Consider the following 25,857-nt stretch of genomic DNA (forward strand, 5'->3'; position numbering starts at 1 on the left):
TCTTTGCTTTTAAGCTTTTAATCTTTCCCCTTATAGTAAAAGACGTTTTTTAAAAAGGTGTGTTTTTGAGAAAAGGGAAAAGAGACGCCCCTAGCTGTGACCAAGCTGGACAGGTCGGCAGGAGGGCCCCAAGTCGCAGTGGCCTGCCTCGGTTCTGGCCCTGGTGCTGAGGCTCTGTGGAGGAGACCCCCGGGCTGGGTCCTTTGTGCTGCCAGAGGGCCTCATACCTGGGCCCAAGAGAGGGGATGGAAGGGATGTCCCTCTTTGCTGTAAAGTCACTCACTAGATGAACGGTAAAGGCGCTTTCCAGCTGCGCTGATGAAGAGGCTGATGTCTCACGCACATCTGATCAGCTAAGCAGCGGAACCAGCCAAGGGGGCAGAGCAGACCCCAGACTAAGGACAATTATAATCATCCTTATGGCAATGCTGACAGCATGTGTGCTCTGTGCCTGACGCTTTCTTAGTGCTTCATGTCTGTTAACTCATTTAATCCCCACTACAGTTCTGTGGAATGGCTGTTACTATCCTGCTTTTCACCTGAGGAAACAGAGGCACAGAAAGTTTTAAAATTGCTCAAGGTCACAAAGCTGGTTATAGCCCGGCCCCCAGGGAACCGCTCTTTCTGGGTCTCCCCCAGGCAGTGGGGGGCCTCATGCTACCACTACAGCAAGGGAGAGCCATGGCCACGGGGAAGCTGGGGGCCACCGGTGGGAGGAAACGGAAGCAGGCCCCACCCCCACTCACCGGTCACGGCCACGGCAGACACGGGGCCCTCGCGCTGCCCCCTGTGCAGGCCATACAGGTGCAGCTTGTATTTGCGCCCCGGCTCCAGGCCCCCGATGGTGACCTCGCTCTCGTCACCCCCGACACGCACCACCTGCGGCCGCCCGTCCCCATCCTTGTACTGCACAGTGAAGGCGTCGAAGTGGCCCTGGGGGACCGTCCAGGAGAGGCTCAGTGAGTCTGGGGAGGATCCCGTGACCGTCAGCTCCCCCAGGAGGGGCTCCTCGGGGGGCTCTGGGGCCTCTGTGCTGGGTTCTGTGGGGCTGGGCGTCTCCTCCACAACCTCCTGGTGGGCTGAGAGAAGAAATAGGGGTTACAGGCTTGCAGTGTGACTTGCTTTGTGGGTTAATTATGACAATAAAGTACATTCAGCAAATAAAGTCCTGAGGCTGTAGCCTTTGGAGTTTGGGCAGCCTTTGTATTAGCCATTCAGTGACTCACGGGAGAGAGCCGAGACAGCCCCCCCCGCCGCCCCTGTCAGGTACTGCTGGCAGGATGGTATTGGTGCGTTCTGTCTGGGTGGGGGTCTCCCCTCACGTTTGAGAAAGGAGCTGAGATGGGCAGAGAGGAAATTTTCAGGAATTTTCTACCTTGTCCACAGACAGTGATGACCTCTGGAATTCGAGGGGGCAGTAAGGCCTCTTCCCATCTGCCTTCCTCCCTTTCAGCTCCAGCACCTCCCCACGGTTTTTCAGTGACCTCCACCCCACTTACCAGGACACCAGACAGAATGTGCCCTGGCTAAGGCCCCCCTGGGTAGCCCTGCCGCTCCTTCCACTTCAGACAAGGGTGGGACAAAGATGTGGGGGTGGAGGGGCTGGGGAGGCCGTGCTCCTCCCTGGCTGCCTCTAGAATCACAGCCCAGAGGGCACCTATCCACTGTCTGGCAACTCAGTCTTCACTGAGGCTCCATGGAGAAGGGAGACTGGCTTCTGTCACCCACTCCCTGGTCCGCGGAGTACTGCTCAGGGGACAGGAGACTGAGGAGGGAGCAGGCAAGGATGGGCAAGGTAGGGAGATAAGGAGAAGAAAAGGGTACTGGGAAGGGAGAGAGTCAGGGAGAAATAGCAGCTTGCTCCTGAACAGCAGTTTTGAGGTGCCAGCCACTGTTCTAAGTACGTATGTTTGTACACTGACTGATTTAACTCTAAGGACTCTGTGAAGCAGGCACCATTACCCTCACTTGACAGATGTGGAAGCTGAGGTTCTGAGAGGTTCAGTAATTTACATGAGGTCCCGTAGGCAGTAAATTGCAGAGCCAGGCTTAAAATCCAGGCGTTTGGATCCCCAGCCTACGCTCCCAAGCACGAGGCTACACAACCACAGAAATGGTGCTGACCAGGAGGAGGCTGGGCAGGTGGGGGTATGAGCGGGTGGGGGGGGAGATGAAAGGGAGCCCTTCGCCCTGCTCCCAGTTGGCTGGGAGTCAGGGATTTGGGGGTCTGGGACGAAGCCTTTTCACACCAGAAAGAAGCTGGGGGAAACAAAGGACTCTTACGCCTTGAATCTGCCAGCTCTGAGCAGAGCAGCAATGGTGGGAGGGTGAGGGCAGCTGGTGATGGAAGCTCAGAAATGACAGCAGCCCCAGCCAGGCTGGGTAGAGGAAGGAACCCGGCAAAAAACAAGGGGAAGGGACACAGTGGCTGAGGATATCTGTGGGGAGGACAGCCTGGGGTGGAGGTGTCCCAGGTGTTTGGAGTGGGGAAAATGGGACCTCTTCTTGGGGATGGAGAAGCAGGGCCATGAAAAAGGCCAGGGGCTGGTGGCTGGATGAGAGGTCCTGGGATGTGGGGAAGTAGAGGGTAGAGGCTTGGCAGGATTGGAGCCCAGAAGGAGAAGGTGGAGGGAGGTCTGAAGGAGCCCCCAGGCCAGATCCTGCTCGGAGGGAGGCCTGGGCGGCTCTGACTCACCTGTGGTGGCCACCACGGACACAGGCCCCAGACGCTGCCTGCCATGAAGCCCGTAGAGATTCATCTTATACTTCCGGTGGGACTCCAGGCCAGGGATGGTGACCTCGTTCTCATCCCCCCTGACCGGCACTGCCTGGGACTGGCCCTGTGCATCCTTGTACTGGACCACGAAGGAGTCAAAGGAGCCCTGGGTCACGGTCCAGGACAGGCGCAGGGAGTCTGGGTTTGCCTGAGCCACCAACAGCTCCCCCAGCAGGGGCCGCTCTGGGGACTCTGGGTGGAGGGACTCCACTCTCCGCTCTGAGGCTGTAAGTAAGAGGATCCAGTGAGGGCTGTACTGGCAGCCCCAGAGTGGGGTTCGGGGTTTGGATGGGCCGTCGTACCTGGGGGGTCACTATTCAGTTAGCATCAATTAGGAGTGCTGAACTCCTGGGAAGTCTGGCACAGCCAGGGTATGACACATCTTATTGGCCTTAGGGAGCAGCTGAATGGGATGGAAGGGACCCAGCAGGACGGGGGAGGCTGGCTCTCAGCCTGGGAGCGGGGCCAGGATTTGGAGTTAGCCATCACAGTGGGAGGCCCCACCTGGCTCCTGGCTGAGGGCAAGTGTGTGGAAGGCTGGGAGGGCTCACGTGGGGGCTCCGGTGGTTGCCACTCACCGGTGGTGCCGTCGGCTGTAAGGGGGCCATGCCGCTTCTTGTCGGCAATCCCAAACAGAGTGAATCTGTACTTGTGGTTAGGGTCCAGCGAGGAGACGATGACCGAGCGCTCGGGCCCTTCCACGGGCATCACTTGGGGCTGTCCCTCCCTGTCCTTGTACTGGACTACGAAGGAGTCAAACTGGCCCTCAGGGACCGTCCAGGAGAGGTGCAGTGAGTCTGGGGTGGGATCTGTCACCCACAGCTTTCCTAGGCGGGGTGGAGTCGCTGGGCTGGGATCACTCTGAGGCACTGGGAAGAAAGGTAGAGAGAAAGGAGGAACACAGGTCAAAGGAAGAGGGGACTCCATCTTCCACATAAGGATGTTGTGTGAGGTTGTGCAGGCTGTTCACTGCACAAAGGTGCATGGCTGAGGGAGCACTGAAGGACTGAAATCCAGCCGGCCTCTGCTTGCCTAGCTATGTGCCCTGGCACAGAGCTGTGCGCACCTAAGGAAGAGTGCCCTCCTCTAAACGGCACAGAAGCACCGTATGGACTAGTGTGGCCCTGACTCTCTGCCGCCTGGTGAAGAGCTTCAGAGAAAAGGGAGCCCAGCTATCTCTTTCTGTGTCTCCATAGTCAGGGAAGTCTTCCAGGACAATCGACTGCTTCCAGGCCTAACCACTAGCTGGTTTCTCCTCCAAGAGAGGGAAGTACCATCTTTGGAGATTTTGAATGCAGGAGAGCCTCCCACACCTGTGCTCAGGGCCCCACCTCCTTCTCTCCCACTCTGTACCACCGACCCTCAGGCCCTACCACCGTGCCCCTGGCATTTGCAGGAGCTCCTCTCCTTGGCTGCTAGTTCTCTCCAGCCTCCACACTCCCTCCTTCCTCTCTAGTCCCAGCCCAGGTTCCAGAAAAAGCCGTCTATACTGGTTGTAGCCATGTCCTCACCTCCATCACCCTCTTGATCGAGCTCCACCCTCCCCAGGGTCAGCAGTGACCTCGCCATGGCTAAGTCCTGTGGACGCTCTGTAGCCCTGAATCACTCGTGTGGAATCTGACACGTCTGACCGCGCCCTTCACTTTGGCATCCAGAACAGCACTCTCCCTGGCTGTGCCCCTCTCTGCGGGTCACCCCTCAGCTACCCTCTTCCTCTGCCCATGCCCTGAGTGTTGGCTACTGTCTCTGCTCCCACACCCTCACCCTGGCTCCTGTCCCCCCATGCTCCCTCTTCAGGCCTTCTCTCTGCTCTCCAGAACTGGGAAGGCAGCAGTGATTACCCCGTGGCCCCGCCATTTGCTGCTTAAGTGCCCTCTCCCTCTCTGTGCCTTGACTCTCCTCATCTACAAACGGGCATGCCTCATGGGGCTGCTGGAGGCCGAAACACTCACATCCTGTTAATAAACGAGAGGTTTATCTAAGTGTCCCATGTTGTGCTGTTCCTCACCTCTGCTGTTCTTTGCCTCGGCGCACAGGACTGTCTGTTCTAGAAACAGGGGAATGCATGGGCCTCCTCATTGTCCTTCACCTCCCACATCCAGTCTCGCTGCCACCATCCCAGGCAGGCCAGCATCATTTCTTGCTGGCTCTTAACTCACTTCTCTCTCTATTCTCTGCAGTAGCCCCAAGTGCTATTTGTAAGGTAACTATCAAATCATGTCATTCCCACTTAAAACCCTTCAGAAGTCCCCCCCCCCCAATGCCCTCACATGAGCTCTAAGCTCCTTGGTCAGACACACACAAGCCCAGTCCCCTCAGATCCCCAGGTGCCCTGCTCTCTATCCAGAGGAAACAGACAGATTCTCCTCCAGGGCCACACTCACTCCTGCCTCACTCTCCATGGCTCCCTCTCTCTGCACTGCCCTCCTCAATCTCTCTGCCTAACCCACCACTATTTTCCCTTCAGTATTCATCTCAGGCCCCATGGCCTCCAGCAAGCCTCCTGGAGTTCCCAAAGCACTGGGAAGATCTCCTTCAAGACCATGCAGAGGGCAGGGGAAGGGGTGTGTGTGACTGCTCTCACTCACAGATCTTGGCTTCAGCCACCAGGGGGCCATGCCTCTTCTTGCCCAGGAGCCCATAGAGCACAAATTTGTACTTGCGGCCAAGGTCCAGGTTGGTGATGAGTGCCGAGCGCTGGGATCCTTCCACAGGTGCCACCTGGGGCCCATCCCTGTCCTTGTACTGGATCACGAAGGAGTCGAACTCGCCCTCGGGGACCGTCCAGCGCAGGACCAGGGTGCTGGAGGTCATGTCAGTCGCCGTCAGTTCGCCCAGGTGCGGTGGGGCCAAGGGCTTCCCAGGCTTCACCCCTTCCCTGTCTGGAACGTGGGGGCAAAAGTAAAGCAGGTGGATTCAACCACTGCCTCGTTCCTGGTCTCCTTCCCTCTCTCCTCAGCCCACTGGGTCCCTCCTTCCTGGACAGCTCCAACCCTCAAAGCCTCCACTTCCTCCCCCTTGGCCTCTGCAAACAGCCCTCTCTGTTCTGCAGGGAGAGCTTTAGCCCTTCCCTCGTGCTAGCTTCCGCACCCCTCGCAAACGTCCCAGGCCCTCTCCACATCAAGAGGTCTGGGGGAGTTTCAGGTCCCCCTATTCTTCCTGAGTCAGAACCTCCTCACTGCTGCTCTGGAGCAGCGGAAGCCCCCTCTGTCCGCTTGCACTGTCCTCTCCCTCGCCACCCTCTCTCCTAGCACTGAGCCTGACCGGAGTGGCAGGCACAGCGGCTACCCGGGTCCCAAAAAGAGGGACCGGGAGGGAGAGCAAGTGCTTCACTGGTTCCACCAACCTCCCCCATCTCCGAGGCCCTGCTGGCTGCGGAGCTCCCCATGCTAAAGAACCTCCATGCCCAGCAAAAACGGGCTGGTGCGACCATGGAGCGCTGTCCACGGCAGTCCAGGCTCCCGGGGGGGCACCGTCCTAGCCTGCCCAGGGAGGGGGTGGCGGGGCCATGGGGAAGGGAAGGGGAGGAGGGGGCTAAGGGCCAGTATCCTCAGGGCTAGAGGCCTTTCCACGCCTACCCTCAGACACCTATGAGTGACCAGGAATTGGGGAGGACACAGGGCAAAGAAAGCTGCAGGTGGAAAGCCAGAAGCCACAGCCTCTCTCTCTGACTCCCTGTCCCACCCTCTGACTTTCTCCTCCCATTCTCTTTTCCCCTGCATTGTTCTAAGACTCCCTCCATTCCTCTTTCCTCTGAACCTTCAACTTCAACCTTCTCTCTGCTTGTTTGCTCTTACCACTCCAACCCAAACACCAGCCCAGCCCTTCAATCCCCGTCCCACCTCTGAAGCCCTGAGAGCCCAGCCCCTCCCCCATCCTCAGGACACTGAGCAGAGCAGAGTTCAGGATATACCCATAATGCCTTGGTAGATGAGAGGGGCAGAGGGCTCGCCCTCCGGGGGGACCCCACGAAGTGACAGCTCATAGGGGACTCCAGGAGGGGGTGAGGGCACCAGAGCCTGGCGGACATCCCCTGGCAGTAGTTCCTCATGTGCCCCCGGCCCCTCGGGCATCCGAAGGCGCAGCTGGAAGTGGGCAAACGTGTCAGGCTGAGCAGTCCAAGTGACGCGGAGCTTCCCTGTCTTGTCTCTGCCCAGTACCCTCAACTCTCCCAGCTCCTGGGGACGCTGCTGCAGTTCGGGGGCCCGGGCCCCTTGAGTCGTGGAAGGGCCTGAGGGAGGAGGCTCATCAGTGGCCCCCAAGAGGCCTGAGGGAGAGGACCCTGGGAAAGGGCAGGGTGAGAAAAACAGGAGAGTAGAGAATGAGAACAAGAAAGGAACTCCCAGCCCCCAGGTTCTGCCTTCTGCCCTCTAAGAGCCTAGAGACCCTCCCTCTTCTGCTTCTGAGTCCCTCCCTGGGCCACCCCATCCTCCCAATGGTCTACCCAGTCCTCCCAGTACCCCTGTCCACCACATTTCTTAACAGACAGGCCTGCAGGCAATAAATAAAAGAAATAAAGCTGGCCATTCCTCCCCTCACAAGGCTCCTATGGCCTCCAGTCCCCACAGACTTCCATGTCCCTCCCTAAGCACATCCCCCTCCCCACGGGGTGGTGCTCGTGGCTTCCATTAGTGCTGCAGTGAGAAGCCTGGAAGAAAGGAGGAGATGTGGTGTTAGGGAAGGCAGATGCAAGGGAAGAGTGGGTAGTGAAGAGAGAGGGAAGAGAGAGAGTGTGTGTGTGGGTACGTCCAGCTCAGGTGGCATCTGGGCCCTAGGGGGAGGGAAGAATAGGTCCACCACCCTCCCCGTGGCAGCCAGAGAGCATCCCTCCCCTGAGCCCGGCTTCGTTCCTGTGGAAGAGACAAGCATGAAGTGAGCCAAGAGGTCTGGAAAGGCAGCTCAAGAAGCAGTGGTTTCACCTCTCACAGACACAAGCTTCAAGGCCATCCCCACATAGTTCTGAGGTGTCCCTTTGAGGTCAAGGCCAAATTGTGGAAGATAGTAACCACCGACCACAGCCTTCAGCCACCTCACCACAGTGAGTCAGAGTGGGAAGTGACGGTTTCACTCCGATGCCCCACTCACATTGCTCCAGTGAGGTTTTGTAGACCCGCCTCCTCCCGGCAAATGCCCTGACGGCAATCCTGGCAAAGTGTCCAGGGAACCCTAAAGACCAGCTCTTCTTGGCCCCGGGTAACCCTGAGGCCCCTGGGGTGGAGATGGCTTCTAGGGACACAGGAGGAGGTATGCTTTGTGGTGGGGTCCCCTGGAGCCTGGACCGGGTAGTGCTTGAAGCCCGCGGGGTGTGGTGGGGATGGGTTGGCGGTCTGAGCAGTGAGGCAGTGGGAGGAACTCTTGGATGTGGCCTCCAGCGGCAGGCGAGGCTGGGCAGGGGGTGGGTGGTCCCGCGGCCCCAGCCCATGCTACCTGTGGTGGTGATGAAGGCGTAGGACTTGGAGGTCTGCCCTGCCCGCACCCCGTGGACCTCCACGTGGTAGGTGGTGCCGGGCCTGAGGTCAGGTAGGCTGACGGTGCGCGTGGTGCCGGGCACGGTCAGCTCCCCGCCGGGGCCCTCTGCCGGCGGCTGGGGCCGCCAGCGCAGCACCACGCGCTCGAAGTGGCCGCGGAGCCCGTCAAGGGACACGAGTAGTGCGCCGTCGGCGGAACTGCCCAGCACCTCGGGCTTGGGGTGGCGGGGCGCGGCCACCCGGTCGACGCCTTCGGGCGAGAGGCCGTAGATGCCCTGGTTGGAGTCCCGCTTCCAGGTGCCGGGGTCGGGGCTGGCGGTGGGGCGGGGGCGACGGGGCGAGGGGGCGGGGGAGCCGACGGGGGCTGCAGCCGCCCGACGCCGCTGCAAGTATTCGTGGATGTGGCGCGCCACCGACGCGTAGGTCTGGTTGGCCCGCAGTGGGTAGCCATGAGCCCTCAGGTGGCGCTCCAGGTCTTGCACGGTGCCGCGGAAGCGGCCCAGCTCGCCAGTCAGGTTGCCCCACGCCCGCCGAGGGGGCTGCGGCAGGCTAGGCCCCGGCGGAGGCTCCTCCTCCCCCTCCTCCGCGGGCAGTGAGGGCCGAGCGGGACGCGGGGGGCGCGGGGGCAGCGGGGCGGGAGCGGGCCGGGGACGGGGCTTGGGGGGCGGGGCTGGGGGGCGCACCTCCGGGTAACTGTAGTGGCCTGGTGCTGCCGGGGGCAAAAAAGGGGGAAGGGGAGAGCAGATCAGTGGCAGCCCCCCTCCCCCGCGCCCCTGCGCCCTGCGCTCCTCCCCGCGGCAGCCCCTCCCTCTCCGTCCCTCCCGCGGGAGGCAGAGGCCTCTTGCCTGTGCCCCAGCCCCACCTGGAAAGAGAACCAGAGAAAGGAATCAGTGTCCCAGGAGCCCCTCCCCGCTCGCCCTCCAAGCCCGCCACTGTTGGTGCCCTAGAAAGAAGAGAGAAGCCAGCAGGTGGGGCCCTGTGTCTGAAGGAGAGAAAGGGGAGTGGGAGGAGAGAATGCGAGCTACTGCGAGGTGGGCGTCCCTCTGTCACAGGAAAAGAAAATAAATATCCATCTGTTAAGAGACCTTGAGGATTAGTGGAAAATCACTGCTCTGAGACCTAACCCCCCAAACCGCAATCTAAAGTCAACGGGAATGCGGATCTCTGATCTGCCTAATTCCAGTCCCTACAAGGGCTGACCACCAGTTGTGAGCACAGGGCTGTCCCAGTGCTGTGTCAAGCACCTTCCCATCTGGCTGGGTCAGACAGCCTCTCCTATTCACTGCTTCTCTCCAGGGGGCCGCTCCTCCTGTGGTCCAACCTGCAGCCTTCCCGCAGGACTCCAAGCCCCCGAGGGTTCGGTCTTCCCAGTGCGGCTGTTACACAGCAAGGCCCCAGCAGGTGCTTTACCACACACCCTGCCAAGGTGCATTCACAGGAGCCTGTGAACCCTAGACATGGGCTCCCAAGGAAGGGGCTGCTACACAAAGAAACTGGGCCCTTCCCTAACCCCTGGCCAGCCATACCTGTGTTGGCCCTGACAGAAGCCGGGTAGCTTACTGCCCGGCCCCGCTCTGCCGTGACAGTCACTACATATTCCACGCCTGGCATCAGGTCAGTCAGCACCGTCCCATCCGCCTCAGAGGGTACTTCCAGCCGCACCCTCTGGTTGCCAGCACTGACATAGGACACCACGAATCGGTCCACCTCGGCCTGAGGTCGCAGCCAGCTGAGCTCCAGTGTGGTTGGTGTCACAGCCACCACTCGGAGGTCTTGGGGGCCATCGATCACTAGTCAGGTGAGAGAAGAGGGGTCAGGTGGGAGTGTGGTCCTTCAATCACCAGCTTTCCCTCTAAGAGCTTTGTCCTCACCCCACCCCTCCCTTCTGTCTTCCTGGGGTGGGGGGGCAGATTCCCAGCCACCCCCCTCAAATCCAGATCTCCAACCAGGACCCTGCCCACAGCCCCAGCTCTCACTGGTGGTGATGGTCTTGGAGGCAGGAGGGCCCCAGCTAGTCCCTCGAAGGGCACGGACCATGACCTGGTACTCCTGACCGGGCGCCAGTCCTCTCTGGTCATAGGCTGAGGCAGAGCTGGGTACCCGTGCTGTGAATGGGGGGCTCACCCCCTCTGTCTGCAAGAAAGAGAGCACCAAGTGGATCAGGGCTGGTGCTTTCGCCCCTGCTGCTCAGTCTCGCTCCTCTCTGCTTTCTCCAAGTCCAGGCACTGTCCACATGGGACTGTGTCGAATTGGTCCTGTACAGCTGGAGAGCATGGGTGGTAGCAGCAAACACATCTGAAATGTCTAGTGTGGACCAGCCGCTGGTCAAGGCAACTTACACGGATGAACTCACTTAATCCTCGTAAGAATCTTGTGAGGGAGGTCATGTTATTCCCATTGGACAGATGAAGAAACTGAGGTACAAAAGGATTAAGTATCTTGCCCAAGGTCACCAACACCAAGAATGTGGCAGGGATCCCGACCCCCCCAGGCAGTGTGACATCACAGCCCCCTCTCACAGGAACTACCTTTTTAGCTGGTTCATCCGATACCTGCCAGCATCTACCCAAAACAGGCCAGGATCCTCCCTCTGGCTTTCCCCAGGGAACCCCGCCCACCCTGCCTCCCAAGCTCACTCCTGTCATAAGAGGTGAAGTAACTGAGGGACCCTTTTTGAGTCTCACTTCCTCCTTCCAGCATCTGCCCCTGCCTAAGCTTCCCCAGAAACACCTGCCCCTGGCTGGGTAATGTGGGCATGACCCTGTTAGGACATTTCCCTTTAGGCACTTTTCTTGCCTCCTGAGCAGGACTGTAGGCCTCTCAAAAACAAAGCCTATCCGCTCTAAGCTTCACAAATATGTTTTCCAATTTTGTACCTGGCATCCTGCTGGGCGTGATGAAAGATATGTCTCCTGTCCTCAGCTCATGTTCTAGTAACTAAATGTATGGCCACATCTTAAGGTGGACTGGATCCCTACCCAAATTTCTGTGCCATATGTGCCTGTGAGCAAACACCCCCCCTCCCAGTGCACACCGAAGGTATTATGATTATCCGTGGTGACCCCACAGGAAATATGCCAGCCTCTGCTCCAGGCAGGGTCTCCTTGGAGGGCCAGCCACTGGGGAAACAGGAGGAATGGACATCTGTGAGCAGCCTAACTGCCCCGAATTTCACTGGGCTGTCTAGCTAGGACAGCTAATAAGGACGCTCTGTTCTGCTTAGCTATGTTGGCCGTGATGGGGACACCTCCATTCAGCCAAGTAGGACTGGAAATTTCAAAAGGTACTCTCCTAAACCAAGAAAATTGTGGGGAAATCAACACAGTAAATACCAAAGTATAAAACCAGATGAGAAGCCACGTAGAGATTTCTGGGTTGAGGATGAAATAAAGCTTTGTCAGAGTTTTGTTGGCTGAAAAGTTTTCCTGGGCACACAGGCCCTCTCTTCCTCTCCTACTCACCCTGCCCTAGGATACTCCAGCCTAGGAGCCCTTGGGTGGGCCTCAACTGAAGGCCTGTGAAGTCCTCATCCTTGCCAGAACTTTCTCTCTCTCTTTCTCTCTCTCCTATCCCCCAACCCAACCCAACACACATGCACACCTCCCCAACTTCCCCCTCTCCCCCATGCACACCCCTTGGGTGCTCCCTGATGATGTTTGGTCCTTCCAGTGAGACAAGCCCGTCTTGAGTTCTCCTTCTCCCTTCAGACCACCTACGTGAGCCTGTTAGACACCGCTTACTCCCTCCTAAGATTCATTTGGGAACAGTTCCCTCAAAGTCCCCCAGACAGTCATCTGTCTGGTCTGAGACGGGCTCTCTAGGCAGATGCTGGCAGCCTTGCTGACAGCTCACCTGCTTCACTGATTGTCCTTGGCCAGTTTCTAACCCTGTTCTCCATACCAACCTCATGGTTCCAGGTGGGGGCACCATCTTGGTTGGGCCCTGGAGCTTACCTCCCCCTCCTCCCCCTTTCAGACCAGACCCCAAACACAAACTTTTCTAAGGCCACGAGATCTTGTGTCCCAGTGAAAACGTGGCATAACCCAGGTTCTAGGCTGCAGAATACACCCGGACAAAGAGTGCCTGACCCTCCTTCTCTTCAAGGGCTCACCTCCCTCAGTTACCTCTTGCTTCCTCTCGTGTTCAGAGAGGAACCAGCCTTCTGCAAGATAGCAACATTCTTTGAGTTAGTGGTCCTCAGGCTTGGGGTGTAGAGGGCTTGTTATAGTGCAGGTCACTGGGCTCCAGCCGCAGAGCTCCTAATTCAGTAGATCTGGGGCTGGAGTCTACGGTCTGCATGTTTAACAAGCTTCCAGGTGAGCTCATGCTGCAGGTCCAGGGAATACACCTTGAGAACCACTGAGTCAGAGTAGCAATGCCACATATGCAGAGAACAGGAATGCTCCTCTTCCTTGTTCTGAAGAGCATTCCAGTGACTAGGTGTGTCCCTTTGCCGGGAACAGCAGAGGGCTGGGATTTGAGACAGAAGTGCTTCTGGAAAGGGGAAGGGGGTAAGGTGGAGATAGCCTTCTAAGAAGATGGCAGTGCCAGAGGAGAGCCAGCTACTGATACACTCTGTGCCAGCAGTGGACAGAGAATGCTGGCCAGGGCAGGAGGCACGATTCCAGGGGCCAGCCACAGAAAGCTTAGAAAGCAGTCAGAGGGCCAGCAGTGCAGGCTAATGTGCACTCCAAGAGAGGTGTTACAGGGGCATTTTCCACACCTGGGTTCAAAGAGAACCCAGAATGTGACAGAGGCTCATACCCAGAGCTGAGCTGAGCCAGGCACAGGCCTGTTCAACCCCACCTGGCCCCTGGTGAGGGAGGAAGCCTAGCTTCAGCTGGGAAGACGCACCTCTTGAAAACACCCCAGGACGGGTTTGTATTTACTAAGAGCAGAGGACAACGCTGCCCCGCAAGCTCTTTCTATCTCAAGTGTTTATTTTTAATTCTTCTTTCCCTGAAGTTTCTTGGGAAAGTTCCTTTTAAAAGTCCCATCCTCTCAAGATCAGAACTATGTCAATAATATACACACAGAAGAAGAGAGTGGGAGAAACACTTAAAAATGTTAACAGTGCTTGTTTTAGTGTGAAGCAGCCAAGAATTATTTGTTTTTTTCTCTAGTTGCCAAATTCTTGTCTTGTGATTAAATTATTTTTATAACAAAAAAACAAAAAAAAAAAACTTTTTCTAACAGAAGAAAAAATCCAAGCTATATTGGTTGTGCTGCAAAGTAGGGATTTCGGCCTTTGCTTCTCCCAGCCAGTGAGGAGAGACAGAGCCTGGTAGGGGTCTGATCTTGGGGCTCTAATAAGAAGACTTAGAATGACCAGGCCAATTAGGGTGGGGATGGCAGCCAGCACCTCTGAGCTGTCCCTTCTGTCCTAGAGCCTTCCTAGGGTTTAGGCCCTGGGAGTTATTTATTCTTCCAGAGTTTTGGAGGTTGGGGTAAATGGCCTATTAACCCATGGCATTTGCACGAAGATGCAGGAAAACATTAGTTAGACAGTAGAAATGTCAAATAATTTGGAGCTGGGAAGCCAAACATCTCATAAAAACCCAATCTGCTTAAAAGAGGGTCTCTAGGGGCGCCTGGGTAGCGCAGTCGTTAAAGCGTCTGCCTTTGGCTCAGGGCGTGATCCTGGCGTACCGGGATCGAGTCCCACATCAGGCTCCTCTGCTATGGGCCTGCTTCTTCCTCTCCCACTCCCCCTGCTGTGTTCCCTCTCTCGCTGGCTGTCTCTCTCTGTCAAATAAATAAATAAAATCTTTAAAAAAAATTAAATAAATAAATAAATAAAATAAAAGAGGGTCTCTAGTGAGAGGCCACAAGGCTTTGTCCTTTGGGTGCCCCCAAATTTTTTAAGAGCGAGTTGGAAGGAGACAGAAAGAAGGCTTTGCAGTAAACTGATGACACGGAGGCGGAGAACCAGTTCACAGACTCAAATTATTGCAACAGCCTAGACAGCTTGGCCCAAACCAAAAAAGATAACACTGAACAGAGCCACATGCAAAGGCCTATATTTAGGCTAAAAAAGTGTATATAGTTGAATGTCATCTTTTTTCCTTCTTTTTTTCTTCTTTCTCTTTTCCTTGTGTATATTTTCCAGCATTTCTATACTGAGCCTACATGACTTATTTTTATTTTTATTTTTTTTTAAAGATTTTATTTATTTATTCGACAGAGATAGAGACAGCCAGCGAGAGAGGGAACACAAGCAGGGGGAGTGGGAGAGGAAGAAGCAGGCTCATAGCAGAAGAGCCTGATGTGGGGCTCGATCCCAGATCACTGGGATCACGCCCTGAGCCGAAGGCAGACGCTTAACCGCTGTGCCACCCAGGCGCCCCCTACATGACTTTTATAATAAAAGTTACTTAAAAAACAAATATGATCAAAACAGCTGACAGTTTTTGTGACCACAAGTTAATATACATCAACTCTGAGAAGATTGCCAGGCTATCCAGAGTTAGCCAGGAGAACTACTGGACTCCTCCCTGCCCTCACATTTTGAGGGCAAATGCAAAAAGCATGAGGCACTAGACGAGGGAACCCAGAAGTGAAGAATGCAGAGAACAACGCCTTAGGGGAAAGAGGTGTAGAAACCAAGGGGTGTGACCTGGAGAGACTGAAGAGTGCGGTGATGGCTGATGTCTCCAAATACCTGAAAGTCTGTGGTGGAAGCTGTGGGGAAAGCAAAGGCAACATGCTGCCGTGCGTGGAGGCCCAGCTAGGGCCAACGGCCGGACGTAGAATGGGGCTTACTTGGATTCAGCAATAACAGAAGAACTACCAGTGATGACCAACAACGGACTGGACAGCCTCAGGAAGTACTGAGCATGAACCGATGCTGCAAAGGCTTTCTGGACCCAGTGTGGGGTAGGATGAGAAAGCCTTCATAGCAGCTTCGGGAACCTAGCCCATCTGGACTCAACCACTGACTACCTAGAACTTCTGGCTTGAGGTGAGCACTCCCTCCCCAGCGTCCTGCCCACTCCGCCTCCTCCCGCAGCTTAGCTCTCACCGTGGGAATGAACTGAATTTCATAGGCATCCACAGTGCCAGGAGCCCGGGTCCACTCTGTCCGAACCGTTGTCTCCTCCAAGAGATGCATCCTCATGCCCTCAATGGCTGGCACTTCTGCCCAGGAGAATGAGATACGGGGAACTGGTTAGCCTAAGGCAGCCCCCCATCCCCAACCCCTATCATCAAAGGCCCCCCTAAAGATCCATCCCAGTTCCTGCTCCTCTCTGGCGGTGGGGCAAAACTGGCAGAGGCCTGAACAGGTCCTGGGGTCTCCTTTGCCTTCCCCCCATCTCCAGAAATACAGAATCTCCCCAAAAGCAACTAAAGGAGCCCCCAACCTCTCATCAGAGATCTGGAAGCAGGGCCTCCCTGCAGGCATGCCCCCGTGGTTCTGCTGCCCCTGACGGACACTGGCTCTCTGGCTCCTAAGACTGCCCTCCCCAGTCCTGCCCAATAATTGACCTTCACTCTTCCTCCAGGTCCCTGGGCTCCTAGGCCTTAGGCTCAGGCCTTCCCACTGGGACTGGTTCCCAGCCCCTGACCCAGATAGCGTGCTGGGGAAGGCTGCCTGCTCACCTTCCCCGCAGTCTTCCCCTGCATAACCATCTTGACAGACGCAGCTGCCCTCTCGACACTCTCCCCTGCCGAGGCAGTCCCTAGGGCACGTCTGAATGGCGCAGTCGGGTCCTCGAAAGCCCTCGACGCACACACACTGGCCCCCGCGGCACAGTTCCCGGGGCCCACAGCCCCCAGGGCAGGCGCTGGCGGGAGGCTCTTCCTGCCCACAGTCCTCGCCGCTATAGCCCACGTGGCACACGCACACTCCCTGCACACAGCGCCCGCGGCCCCGGCAGTCGGCCGGGCAGGTGCGGGTGGCGCAGGAGGGGCCAGTGTAGCCTGAGTCGCACACGCAGCGCCCGTCCTCACAGCGGCCGCGCTGGTGGCAGTTGGAGGGGCAGGTACGGAGGCCGCAGTCCTCCCCGGCGTAGCCCTCCCAACAGGTGCACACACCGTCCTGGCACACGCCATGCTGGTTGCAATCGCGCGGGCACAGCCTTACGCTGCAGTCCTCGCCCGAGTAGCCATCGTCACACACGCAGCGCCCGTCCAGGCACTGGCCGCGGCCGTGGCAACCTCCTGGGCAGCTACGCACGCCACAGTCCTCTCCCTCGTAGCCCGCGTTGCACACGCACACGCCATCCTCGCAGCGGCCGCGTCCGCGGCAGTCCCCAGGGCACCGACGGCTCCCGCAGTCTTCGCCCGCGTAGCCCGGGTTGCACACGCAGCGGCCGTCCACGCAGCGCCCGCGCCCACGACAGTCGCCAGGGCAGGCGCGGGTGCCGCAGTCCCGGCCTGTGTACCCGGGCCAACACACGCAGCGACCATTCTCGCAACGGCCCCGGCCGCGACAGTCCCCGGGACAGCTGCGCACGCCGCAGTCCTCGCCGCTGTAGCCCGCGTTGCACACGCAGACGCCGTTCTCGCAGCGCCCGCGGCCCCGACAGTCGCGGGGGCAGGCGCGCGAGCCGCAGTCGGGCCCCGTGTACCCCGGCCAGCACACGCAGCGGCCGTCCTCGCAGCGGCCCCTTTGGTTGCAGTCGCCTGGGCAGCTGCGCACTCCGCAGTCGTCCCCGCTGTAGCCTGAGTCGCAGATGCACTCGCCGTCCTCGCAGCGCCCGCGGCCCCGGCAGTCTCGCGGGCACGTCCGGGTGCTGCAGTCCTCGCCCGCGTACCCGGGCCAGCACACACAGCGGCCGTCCACGCAGCGCCCGCCCTCGCCACAGTCCCACGCGCAGCTCCGCGAGCCGCAGTCGTCGCCAGCGTAGCCGGGGTCGCACACGCAGCGCCCGTTCTCGCAGCGCCCCCTCTGGCTGCAGCCCCGGGGGCAGCTCCTCAACCCGCAGTCTTCGCCACTGTAGCCGGGGTCGCACACGCAGCGTCCGTTCTCGCAGCGCCCCCTCTGGCTGCAACCTCTAGGGCAGCTCCTCTTCCCACAGTCGTCGCCCGTGTAGCCGGGGTCGCACACGCAGCGCCCGTCCTCGCAGCGCCCCCTCTGGCTGCAGCCCCGGGGGCAGGAGCGCTGGCTGCAGTCGTCGCCGGAGAAGCCAGCCCGGCAAACGCACACGCCCTGCACGCAGCGCCCACGGCCGTTGCAGTCCCCGGGGCAGGAGGGCCAGCCACAGCTGGGGCCGCTGTAACCAGGGAAGCACACACAGCGCCCGCGGACACAGCGACCCTGATCGTTGCAGTCATCTGGGCAGGACGCGGAGGCCGAGGGTGGGGAGGATGGGGACACCCCAGCGCCTGTGGGGTCTGAGCAGGTGGGCCCACCCCAGCCTGGCTCGCAGGAGCAGGCGCAGCGGCTCAGGTCAAACACGCCGTGGAGACTGCAGAGGCTACGAACATCTGTCTGGCCTGGAGTAAGAGGGAGAGGCAGGACTCAGTTTCTCTGGGGAGGGAGACCAAGCCCATACGGTGCTCCCCTACGTCGGCCCCTCCAGCAGGGCCAGGCTCATTTCATAAGGTCATCTTTGTTTCCAGGTTCTCCTAGTCAATATATGTGGCCTCCCAAGGCCCTAGCATATGCTTGGGGGCAGGGAAGGAAAGTGTTGACACCTAGCCTGCTGGCTTCTCTCTCCCGAGTGGTACCCTGGGCTTCACTCACTACCCCCAAAGGGAAAGAAGAGATGCTTTTTACTAATTCATACCAAGGTCCTTTATGGACTAATGATGCCCACCTAACCCTGACCCCCTTCCCCACCATCCTCTTTTTCGGTGCCCCCTCCCATGATCATTTGCTCACCTGTGCCAGCCTGGGCAGCAGCGGGACAACATCCCCCAGTGCACTGTTCCTTGAGCCCCTTCACCAGCTCCTCCAGGATCTCTAAACGGACCTTCAAAGCCTGCACCTCTGAAGCAGGAACGGGGGGCTCCGTACCCGGGGGACAGCCACAGCCAGCTGAAGGGGGCAGGTTGATGCGGTGGGTAAAAACCACCTGCTTCTCCCCTCCTTCCACAGTGTGCTCATAAAGCTGAGAAGAGGGGCTTCCCCCTATTGGCTCCACTGTGCGGCCCCCTGGCTGGGGAGGGGGGCGTGGGGCTGGGAGTGTCACATTGGACCGTGGAGAGAAAGGGCCTGCTCTGACTGTGCCCAGCAGTACAAAGAGGGCCAGTCTGGAGATTAGGAACCACTGGGCAGGCATCACTCAGGAGGCTGCAGGGAGAGAGGGCACATGTGAGCAGTTTCACAGAGAAGGAGACAAGATGGCTCCCCACCTCCCCCGATATACACACACACATAGTCCCACCACCCACAACGAATCTACAAACTCACATGCATGGGAAACTCCACATTCAGCCCAACCAAGGGATAGCCTCCTTGGGCAGATCTGGTCTCTACCTTGCTTTCTGATGTCATTTGATCACCCAGCTCCCTGCCCCCTCCTTTTTTTCTTTATTTTTCCACCCACACTGGTCTTTTGTTTATTCTACAGATGCTACAAGCTTACACTAGTCTAAGGGCCTCTTAGCTGTATGTATTTTCTGTCTGGGATGCTCTTAAAGACTGGCTCCTTCTTGGTTCCAATCCTACCCGACATGTCTTGCATCCCAAGACCTTCCCTGGTGCCCAGTCGGAACGGGCTTCCATTACTTTCTGTGGCAGCCTCCTGCGTATGTTCTTCATGGCATTTACTGCTGCCTGAATCACCTGTTCTGTGGGACTTGTCTGTTATCTTTCTCCCACTACTAACGTGGGAGCTCCATGAGAACAGGGACCTCGTCTGTCCTCGCACTACTGTATGCCTGTGTCTGACCCACGGGGGCTACCCAACACATTCTCACTGAATGGATTAGCAGATGAGTGTACAAGGCCAATCCTTCCACAAGCACCCGGAACTCAGCTCCTACTGTCTTCTTAGGTGAAGATTATCCTCTCTCTCCCTTTTATTCAATCCCTCCCTCTCCACTAAATTCTTCCTGTCAGCTTTTATATGAGCTCAGGTATCTCCTGTTGTTTGAGGAAATCCTTCTTCCTCAGTACTTACATTACCAAATATCAAAACTTATAAAGGTGCAAGGATAGATAGATAGAACAAATTAGTGTCCAGATACAGACCCACATGTATGTGGTTCCCTGATAAAATGACAAAGGCGGCACTGCAATGGATGCTCTTTTTGATAAATGAGGAAAGATCCAAATGGAAAAAAAATCCGGGCGCCCGGGGTGGCTCAGACGGTTAAGTATCTGCCTTCGGCTCAGGTCATGATCCCAGAGTCCTGGGAACATGTCCGACTCTGTGCTCAGTGGGGAGTCTGCTTCTCCCTCTTCTCCCCACTCATGCTCTCTCACTATCTCTGTAGCTATCTCTGTCTCTCTCAAATAAATAAATAAAATCTCTAATAAGAAAAAAACTCTATCTCTACCTAATGTCCACATACAGATATTAATTTGAAGTGAATCTAATGGACCTAATTATGAAAGGTAAAGCAATACCTTTCAGAACAATATCGTATAGAAGAAAATAGGAGAAAATTTTTACAAACTTAGAGTAAGCAAAGATTTCTTAAAACCTAACCACATAAAATTTAACCATAAAAGATTTCACACAAAACTTAACGATAAAAAAGAGATAGATACATTAGGACATTAAAATTGATCACTTCTGGTCATCCAGAGACGCCATTTAGAGAATAAGAATACAAGCCATACACTGGGATAAAATATATGAGAAATGCCGGGAGGTAGCAGGGGTGAGAGAGAGAGACAGAGATAGAGATAGATATTGATTGAGAGTGAGAAAGAGGATTAAAATCTAAAATAAGAAACCTCTGCAAAACAAAAACAACAGACAAAAACAAGACAGGCAACCCGGTGTTTTAAATTGACAAAAGTCTTAAACAGTTACTCTAGAAAAGAATATATCCAAAGGGCCAATAAACATGTGGAAAACAAACATATATATGTGTATAACAAAACTAGTAACCAGGGAAATGCAAATTAAAACCATAACAAGATGCCATTAAATAGCCATCAGAATGGTTAAAATTAAAGGGGTTGTTGTTGCTTGATATTGGCAAGAATGTGAAGCAACTAGAACTCTCATCGCTTGCAAGCAGGAGCATAAATTCGTGCAACTGCTTTGGAAAACTGTTAGGCAGTATCTACAAAGACATATAGCCTATAACCCAGCAATTCCACTTCTTTTTTTTTTTTTAAAGATTTTATTTATTTATTCGACAGAGATAGAGACAGCCAGCGAGAGAGGGAACACAAGCAGGGGGAGCGGGAGAGGAAGAAGCAGGCTCATAGCTGAAGAGCCTGATGTGGGGCTCGATCCCAGAACGCCGGGATCACGCCCTGAGCCGAAGGCAGACGCTTAACCGCTGTGCCACCCAGGCGCCCCAGCAATTCCACTTCTTGGTAAATACCTAACAGAAGTGACTGCATATATCCTCCAAAAGATATGTACAAGAATGTTCATGAGATTTTTTCCATATTAGCCAAATGAAACAAGTTCCAGTAATAGTAGAATAGATAAATTGTGGCACAATCATACAATGAAACACAGCAATGAAAACACCCTCTTGCTACATGTAACAACATAGACAATTTCACAAAATGTTAGCAAAAGAAACCGGATACAAAAAGAGAACTTTGTGAACGATGCTACTTACGTGAGGTTCAAAAACAGGCAGAGTTAATCTTTACTATTAGAAGACAAATAGGATTACCGAAAATATTTTGTATTTTGATCTGGGTGGTGGTTAAACAGATGTACACATATTCAAAGATTAATTGAGCTATATACTTTAGATTTGTGTATTTCATAATACGAAAGTTTTATCTTAGAAAAAACAACAACAGGGCGCCTGGTGGCTAAGTCAGTTAGGCATCCAACTCTTGATTTCAGTTCAGGTCATGATCTCAGGGTTGTGAGATCAAGCCCTGCTTCGGGTCTGCTGGAGATTCTCTCCCTCCCTCTACCCCTCCCCCTACCCCTCCCTCATGCACACATGAGCTAGTGCTCTCTCTCTCTCTAAACAACAACAGCCACAACCAAAACCTTCCCCAATCTCATACTCCCTCCAGCGAGCACATATTTCCCTCCTCTACTTCATGGCTTCAGTTGTCAAAAGATTTATCTGTACTTGCTGTTTCCATTCCCCATATCCCATCCCATGCATGGCTCAGTACACTCCCATCTGGCTTCCCCACCTCCTCTCAACCTATCAAACAGCTCTCCCTAAGATCACCCAAAGATCTCAGTGTCACAAAATCTGAGAGACACTTGTCTTCATCTTACTTGACCTGTTTCAAAAATCACTGGACACCGTTGACCACATCTTCCATTTCACAACATTTTATATCTAGCTGTCAGTACAGTAGCCAGAAGAGTTATGTGGCTCTTGAACACTTGAGATGTGCCTAGAGTAACTGAAACACTGAATTTTACTCAGTATTTTTTAAAAGCACCCCAAGTGATTGTAATGTGCAGCCAAAGTTGAGACCTAGTTTTCTAATCACTCACCTAGGTACTTTCACCCAGACCCAGGATTTTAATTTCCAAACTATACCCCAATTTATAAACGAGCTTGGTCATCTCCTCCTAACTCCAAGCAATGTATCCAACTGCCTACTTGGCATTTCTTCTTGGGCACCTCAAATTCAACATGTCTGAAACTGAACTCAGGGTCACCCTTCCTATACCCCATCCTATACCCCTTCTCCACTGTATTCTCTGCTGCAGCTCACAGCCCCACCATTCATCCAGCGTTACAACCTAGAAACCTAACCCCCATCAACACCACCATATTTTGTGATATTTGTCCTTACTTTCTCATAAACATCTCTTTAATTTGCTTACTTCACTCTCTCTTTGAGTTAAAGAGTTCAAGCCATCACTTAGCTTTTGCTTGACAACTGGGTTTGCCTCCTAGCTGGTCCCTCTGCTTCCACTCTTGCCCCTTACAATCTCACAAAGGCAACTAGGATGTCCCACTCCCCTTAAAAGCTCTCCAGTGTCTCCCTTCTAAATTCCATTCAAACACTGACAAACGGGCCTGTATCATCTGGCCCCCGCTGACCTCTCCCACCTCATCTCCTGTAACACTTCCTTCCCTCTCTCCATTCCAGGCCGATGCACCTTATGTCCCTCACACCCTTCCCAACCCTAGGCTTTTGTATCTGGTGCTCCGTCTATGTGAAACGCTCTTCCCTTTCCTCATGGCCTCCTCATCCGTTATATCTCAGCCCCACATTGCTTCCTTAGGGGACCTTCCCTGCCCACGTCCCCCTAACTAACATGTGATATCAAAGAGCCATGTAACTCCCACTTGTAGCATGTATAACAATTTATAATTATATATTTATTGGTGGGATTTTTTTTAATGCTTTCTTGCCCACAATCAATCTTACCCACTAGACTATAAGGTCCATGAGGGCAGGCATGGCACTTGATTTTTTTCTTGGCTGTTGTATCCTTGCATCTAGCACATATTAGGTGCTTGATAAATATTGACCATATGAGTGAATGAAAAGTTCAGCTGAAGCTGAGGACTAGCATCAGGGCTGGAACCAAGGACAGGACCAAGGTCAGGGCTAGGACCACGGACAGTGTCTGGGACAGGAAGCTGGACAAAAACAGCAGCTCAGGCAGAAGCCGGGCTAGAGAGAAGGCCAGGTGTAGCTTCTGGCAGGGCCAGATAGTACAAGCACTTTGGAAAACTGTTTAGCAGAATCCCCAAAATCAACCAGAGCTATATGCTAACACTCTCATCCGCCAGTCCCACGCCCAGGAATATAGCCACTGCAGCAGTACTTCTCACAGTAGCCCCAAACTGGGAACTACCCAAATATCTCACATCAGTAGAATATATGAAATAAAGTGTGGTTTATTCATACAGGTAATAAAATAAAGCAATGGGAACAAACCACAACTCTGTGTAGTAACATCGATGGATCTCACCAATATGGGGTTGAGCAGAAGAAGCCAGACACAAAAGAGAACATGCTGTAAAATTCTATGTATATGGGGGTGCCAGGGTGGCTCAGTTGCTTAAGCATCTGCCTTCGGGTCGGGTCATGATCCCAGGGTCCTGGGATCGAGTCCTGCACTGGGCTCCCTGCTCAGCGGGAAGTCTGCTTCTCCCTCTCCCCCTGCTCCACTCATGCTTGCACCCTCTCTCTCCCTCTCTGAAATAAGTAAATAAAATCTTAAAAAAAACACCTCTGTGTATATGAAGTCTGGGAAAAGACAACGTTAATCTGTACTGTCACAAGTCAGAAGTGTGGTGGTCCTAGAGCAGTAGTGGCTAGAGGGACATGGGGGGAAGTTCTGAGGTGCTAAGAATATCCTATTTCTTGATCTGGGTGCTGGTGCCCAGTTGTGTTTGTTCGTGAGACCCATTGAGGCAAGGATTGGGGAGCACAGGGAGACCAGGTTTAAAGAGGTGTTCAGGGTGAACCAGGACAGGGGGCTGTGGTGAGCAACGGAATGTGGAGGGTTCTGTTGGGGCGAAGGGCTAAGGAGAGGTGTTCTTCGGAACCAGAGAGGCTGGAGAGAGGAGGGCAGAGCGAGTGTGGAAACACTGACTGGCAAGGAGCACACGCACACACATACACACACATACACACACACACACATACACACACACGTTTCCTGGCTTGCTACTCTGAAACTTCTCCTCTGGGTCTGGGGAAAAAGGAGTTTCAGGGCTACCAGCCATCACACCCTGCCACAGGCCCAGGAGAGATGGAAGGAAAGCTGGACAACAGTGAAAGAGCAACAGCGAAAGAGGCCCAAGAAGCCCAGGCGGAGAGGCCTGGCAGGCAGACAGTGGCCCTTCCCTAGGCCCCTCAGCCCGTCAGCTTGGAGTGTAGCCTTGGGTTACAGAGGTGGGCTCTGACCTACCCTCAAATCCTGTCACTCTGTGTCTAAGGCCATGCAAACCCAGGGGTGTGTGCACACACAAGTACATGCACATATACCAATACACCAGAGTGTGCACTCACCCACAAACACTTGCACACAGACACACATACCATCCGAATAAGCCTGCACCTCTGCAGGCACACGTGTGAGTGTGTGCGGACACGCACGCGTGCATGTGCACGCACACACAATCTCTTCACATTTCCTCCACACGCATTCATTGGGTGAAGCCTAAGAAAGTGGATTTCTTGTCTGCTCAGAGGGCAGCTGTGTGAGTCAGAGAACATAGTTGGAGGGAGGAGAACAAACAGGAGGCTGTTCTCCAGAGGGAAGCAGAAGTACCTGGTGCCCTGCACCTTTGGGGGTCTTTGTGAGTTGTCCAGTACCCATCCCCACCATTGGATCCTACATCTTTCCCCAGGTTGGGGGAGAGGCAGAGAGAGTCTCTGCATCAGGAAGGAGAGAAGCCAGAAAGTAGTGAGGCAGGTCTGAGAGGACAGGAGTAGCTTTCACAGTGCACAACACAGAGCCTTCTTCCCCATCCCCTCTCCTGCCCTGTTATGGCCATCCCTCCAGCTCCCCACTTCCAATTCTTGGAAAAATTCCCCTCTTCTCTTAGCACTAAGAAAGGAAAGAACTTGGGTGTCTCTTGTGTTTCCCCCTCATCATCCCCCTGTTTGGGGCTGTTTGGGGCTCCTTTCTGCAGTGGGGAGGGGGGATGTGGCCTCACCCTCTTGGCACCCTCCCTAGGGTTGGAGGGCTGGCAGAGGTAGGGGCATCATCCCAAGCTGTGACTCAGCTTGCCTGGTATTCATGTGGTGGCCAACTTTGACACTTTGCTCATCAGGGACTGTTGGTCCCAAGAGGTGTGGACAAGGGCTGGCTTCCATGAGGGATGTTCCAGAGATGGGGGATTTGGGCCCCACCCCTCTGCCTCCCTCTGCCCCTCATGCCACATGAGGGGTGAAGGAAGTATTCCAGTTCATGAGAGGAAGGAGGGAGATGAGGGGGGTCCAAATATTGGGTTGGAACCAGGAGGTAAGGAGGTGCCAGGGAGGGGAGATTTGGGGGATCCAGATGCCCTTTACTCTTGGGGAGCTAATGGGTCAGAGGAATGGAAAAAGTAAGAGAAAGAATTTCTGGGCCCCCAGTGGAAAAGAGTAAGGGAGCAATGAGAGACAGGAAGGCAGGTCTGGTCCTGCACTGAGTGACCAGGACTCAAGGGGAAGGGAGTTTGAGGAACTGAGATGCCAGGTCCCCGAGGGAGTGGAGGCAGGGAGAGAGGGAGGGGAGGAGGGAGAAGGGAGCCAGGGATGCGGGAAGCGGGCGGGGACTGGAAGCAGACAGCCGGCAGCTGCGGTGTTTCCGACTTGCTTCCCAGTAGTTCCTCTCAGTTCCATTTCCAGTTGTTTCCAAGCCATTAAATTCTTTCCAGGCGAGATAAGGGGCCCGCCCACCCCACCCAGGGCGTGTCACGTGTAGTGGGTGGGGGGAGGTTTAGACGGACAGAAGCCCGGAGAGCCTGGAAGGGGGACGGAAGGAAGACGGAGCCCCTGTGCCCCTGGAGGCATCTCTCAGTCAGCCCAACCCCGCTGAACCGTGAGTCATGGGCGCAGAGCTCTCAGCCAAGAACAAGTTTTAGGATCCTCTCGGCAGG

At 55.3% G+C, this 25,857-nt stretch overlaps 1 protein-coding gene across 6 annotated transcripts in view; it reads right to left on the reverse strand.

Moving 5' to 3' along the window:
- TNXB (tenascin XB) overlaps window positions 1-25,857 on the reverse strand; it is a 58,574-nt gene that overhangs the window by 31,615 nt on the left and 1,102 nt on the right. For 4 of the 6 annotated variants that reach the window (XM_057305029.1, XM_057305030.1, XM_057305032.1 and 1 more), the window contains 11 exons: window positions 18,071-18,481; window positions 15,844-17,682; window positions 15,266-15,381; window positions 10,221-10,377; window positions 9,771-10,034; window positions 8,204-8,953; window positions 6,690-7,058; window positions 5,365-5,658; window positions 3,355-3,645; window positions 2,696-3,001; window positions 747-1,079 (listed from right to left, as the gene is read on the reverse strand). In XM_057305029.1, the coding sequence (XP_057161012.1) occupies window positions 747-1,079; window positions 2,696-3,001; window positions 3,355-3,645; window positions 5,365-5,658; window positions 6,690-7,058; window positions 8,204-8,953; window positions 9,771-10,034; window positions 10,221-10,377; window positions 15,266-15,381; window positions 15,844-17,682; window positions 18,071-18,470 (5,119 nt within the window). In that variant the 5' untranslated portion in view covers window positions 18,471-18,481. The remainder of the gene's footprint in view (window positions 1-746; window positions 1,080-2,695; window positions 3,002-3,354; window positions 3,646-5,364; window positions 5,659-6,689; window positions 7,059-8,203; window positions 8,954-9,770; window positions 10,035-10,220; window positions 10,378-15,265; window positions 15,382-15,843; window positions 17,683-18,070; window positions 18,482-25,857) is intronic. The other 2 variants (XM_057305031.1, XM_048225858.2) reach the window with 2 other exon arrangements.

The sequence above is a fragment of the Ursus arctos genome, unplaced genomic scaffold, assembly GCF_023065955.2.
Source record: "Ursus arctos isolate Adak ecotype North America unplaced genomic scaffold, UrsArc2.0 scaffold_31, whole genome shotgun sequence".
NCBI lineage: Eukaryota > Metazoa > Chordata > Mammalia > Carnivora > Ursidae > Ursus > Ursus arctos.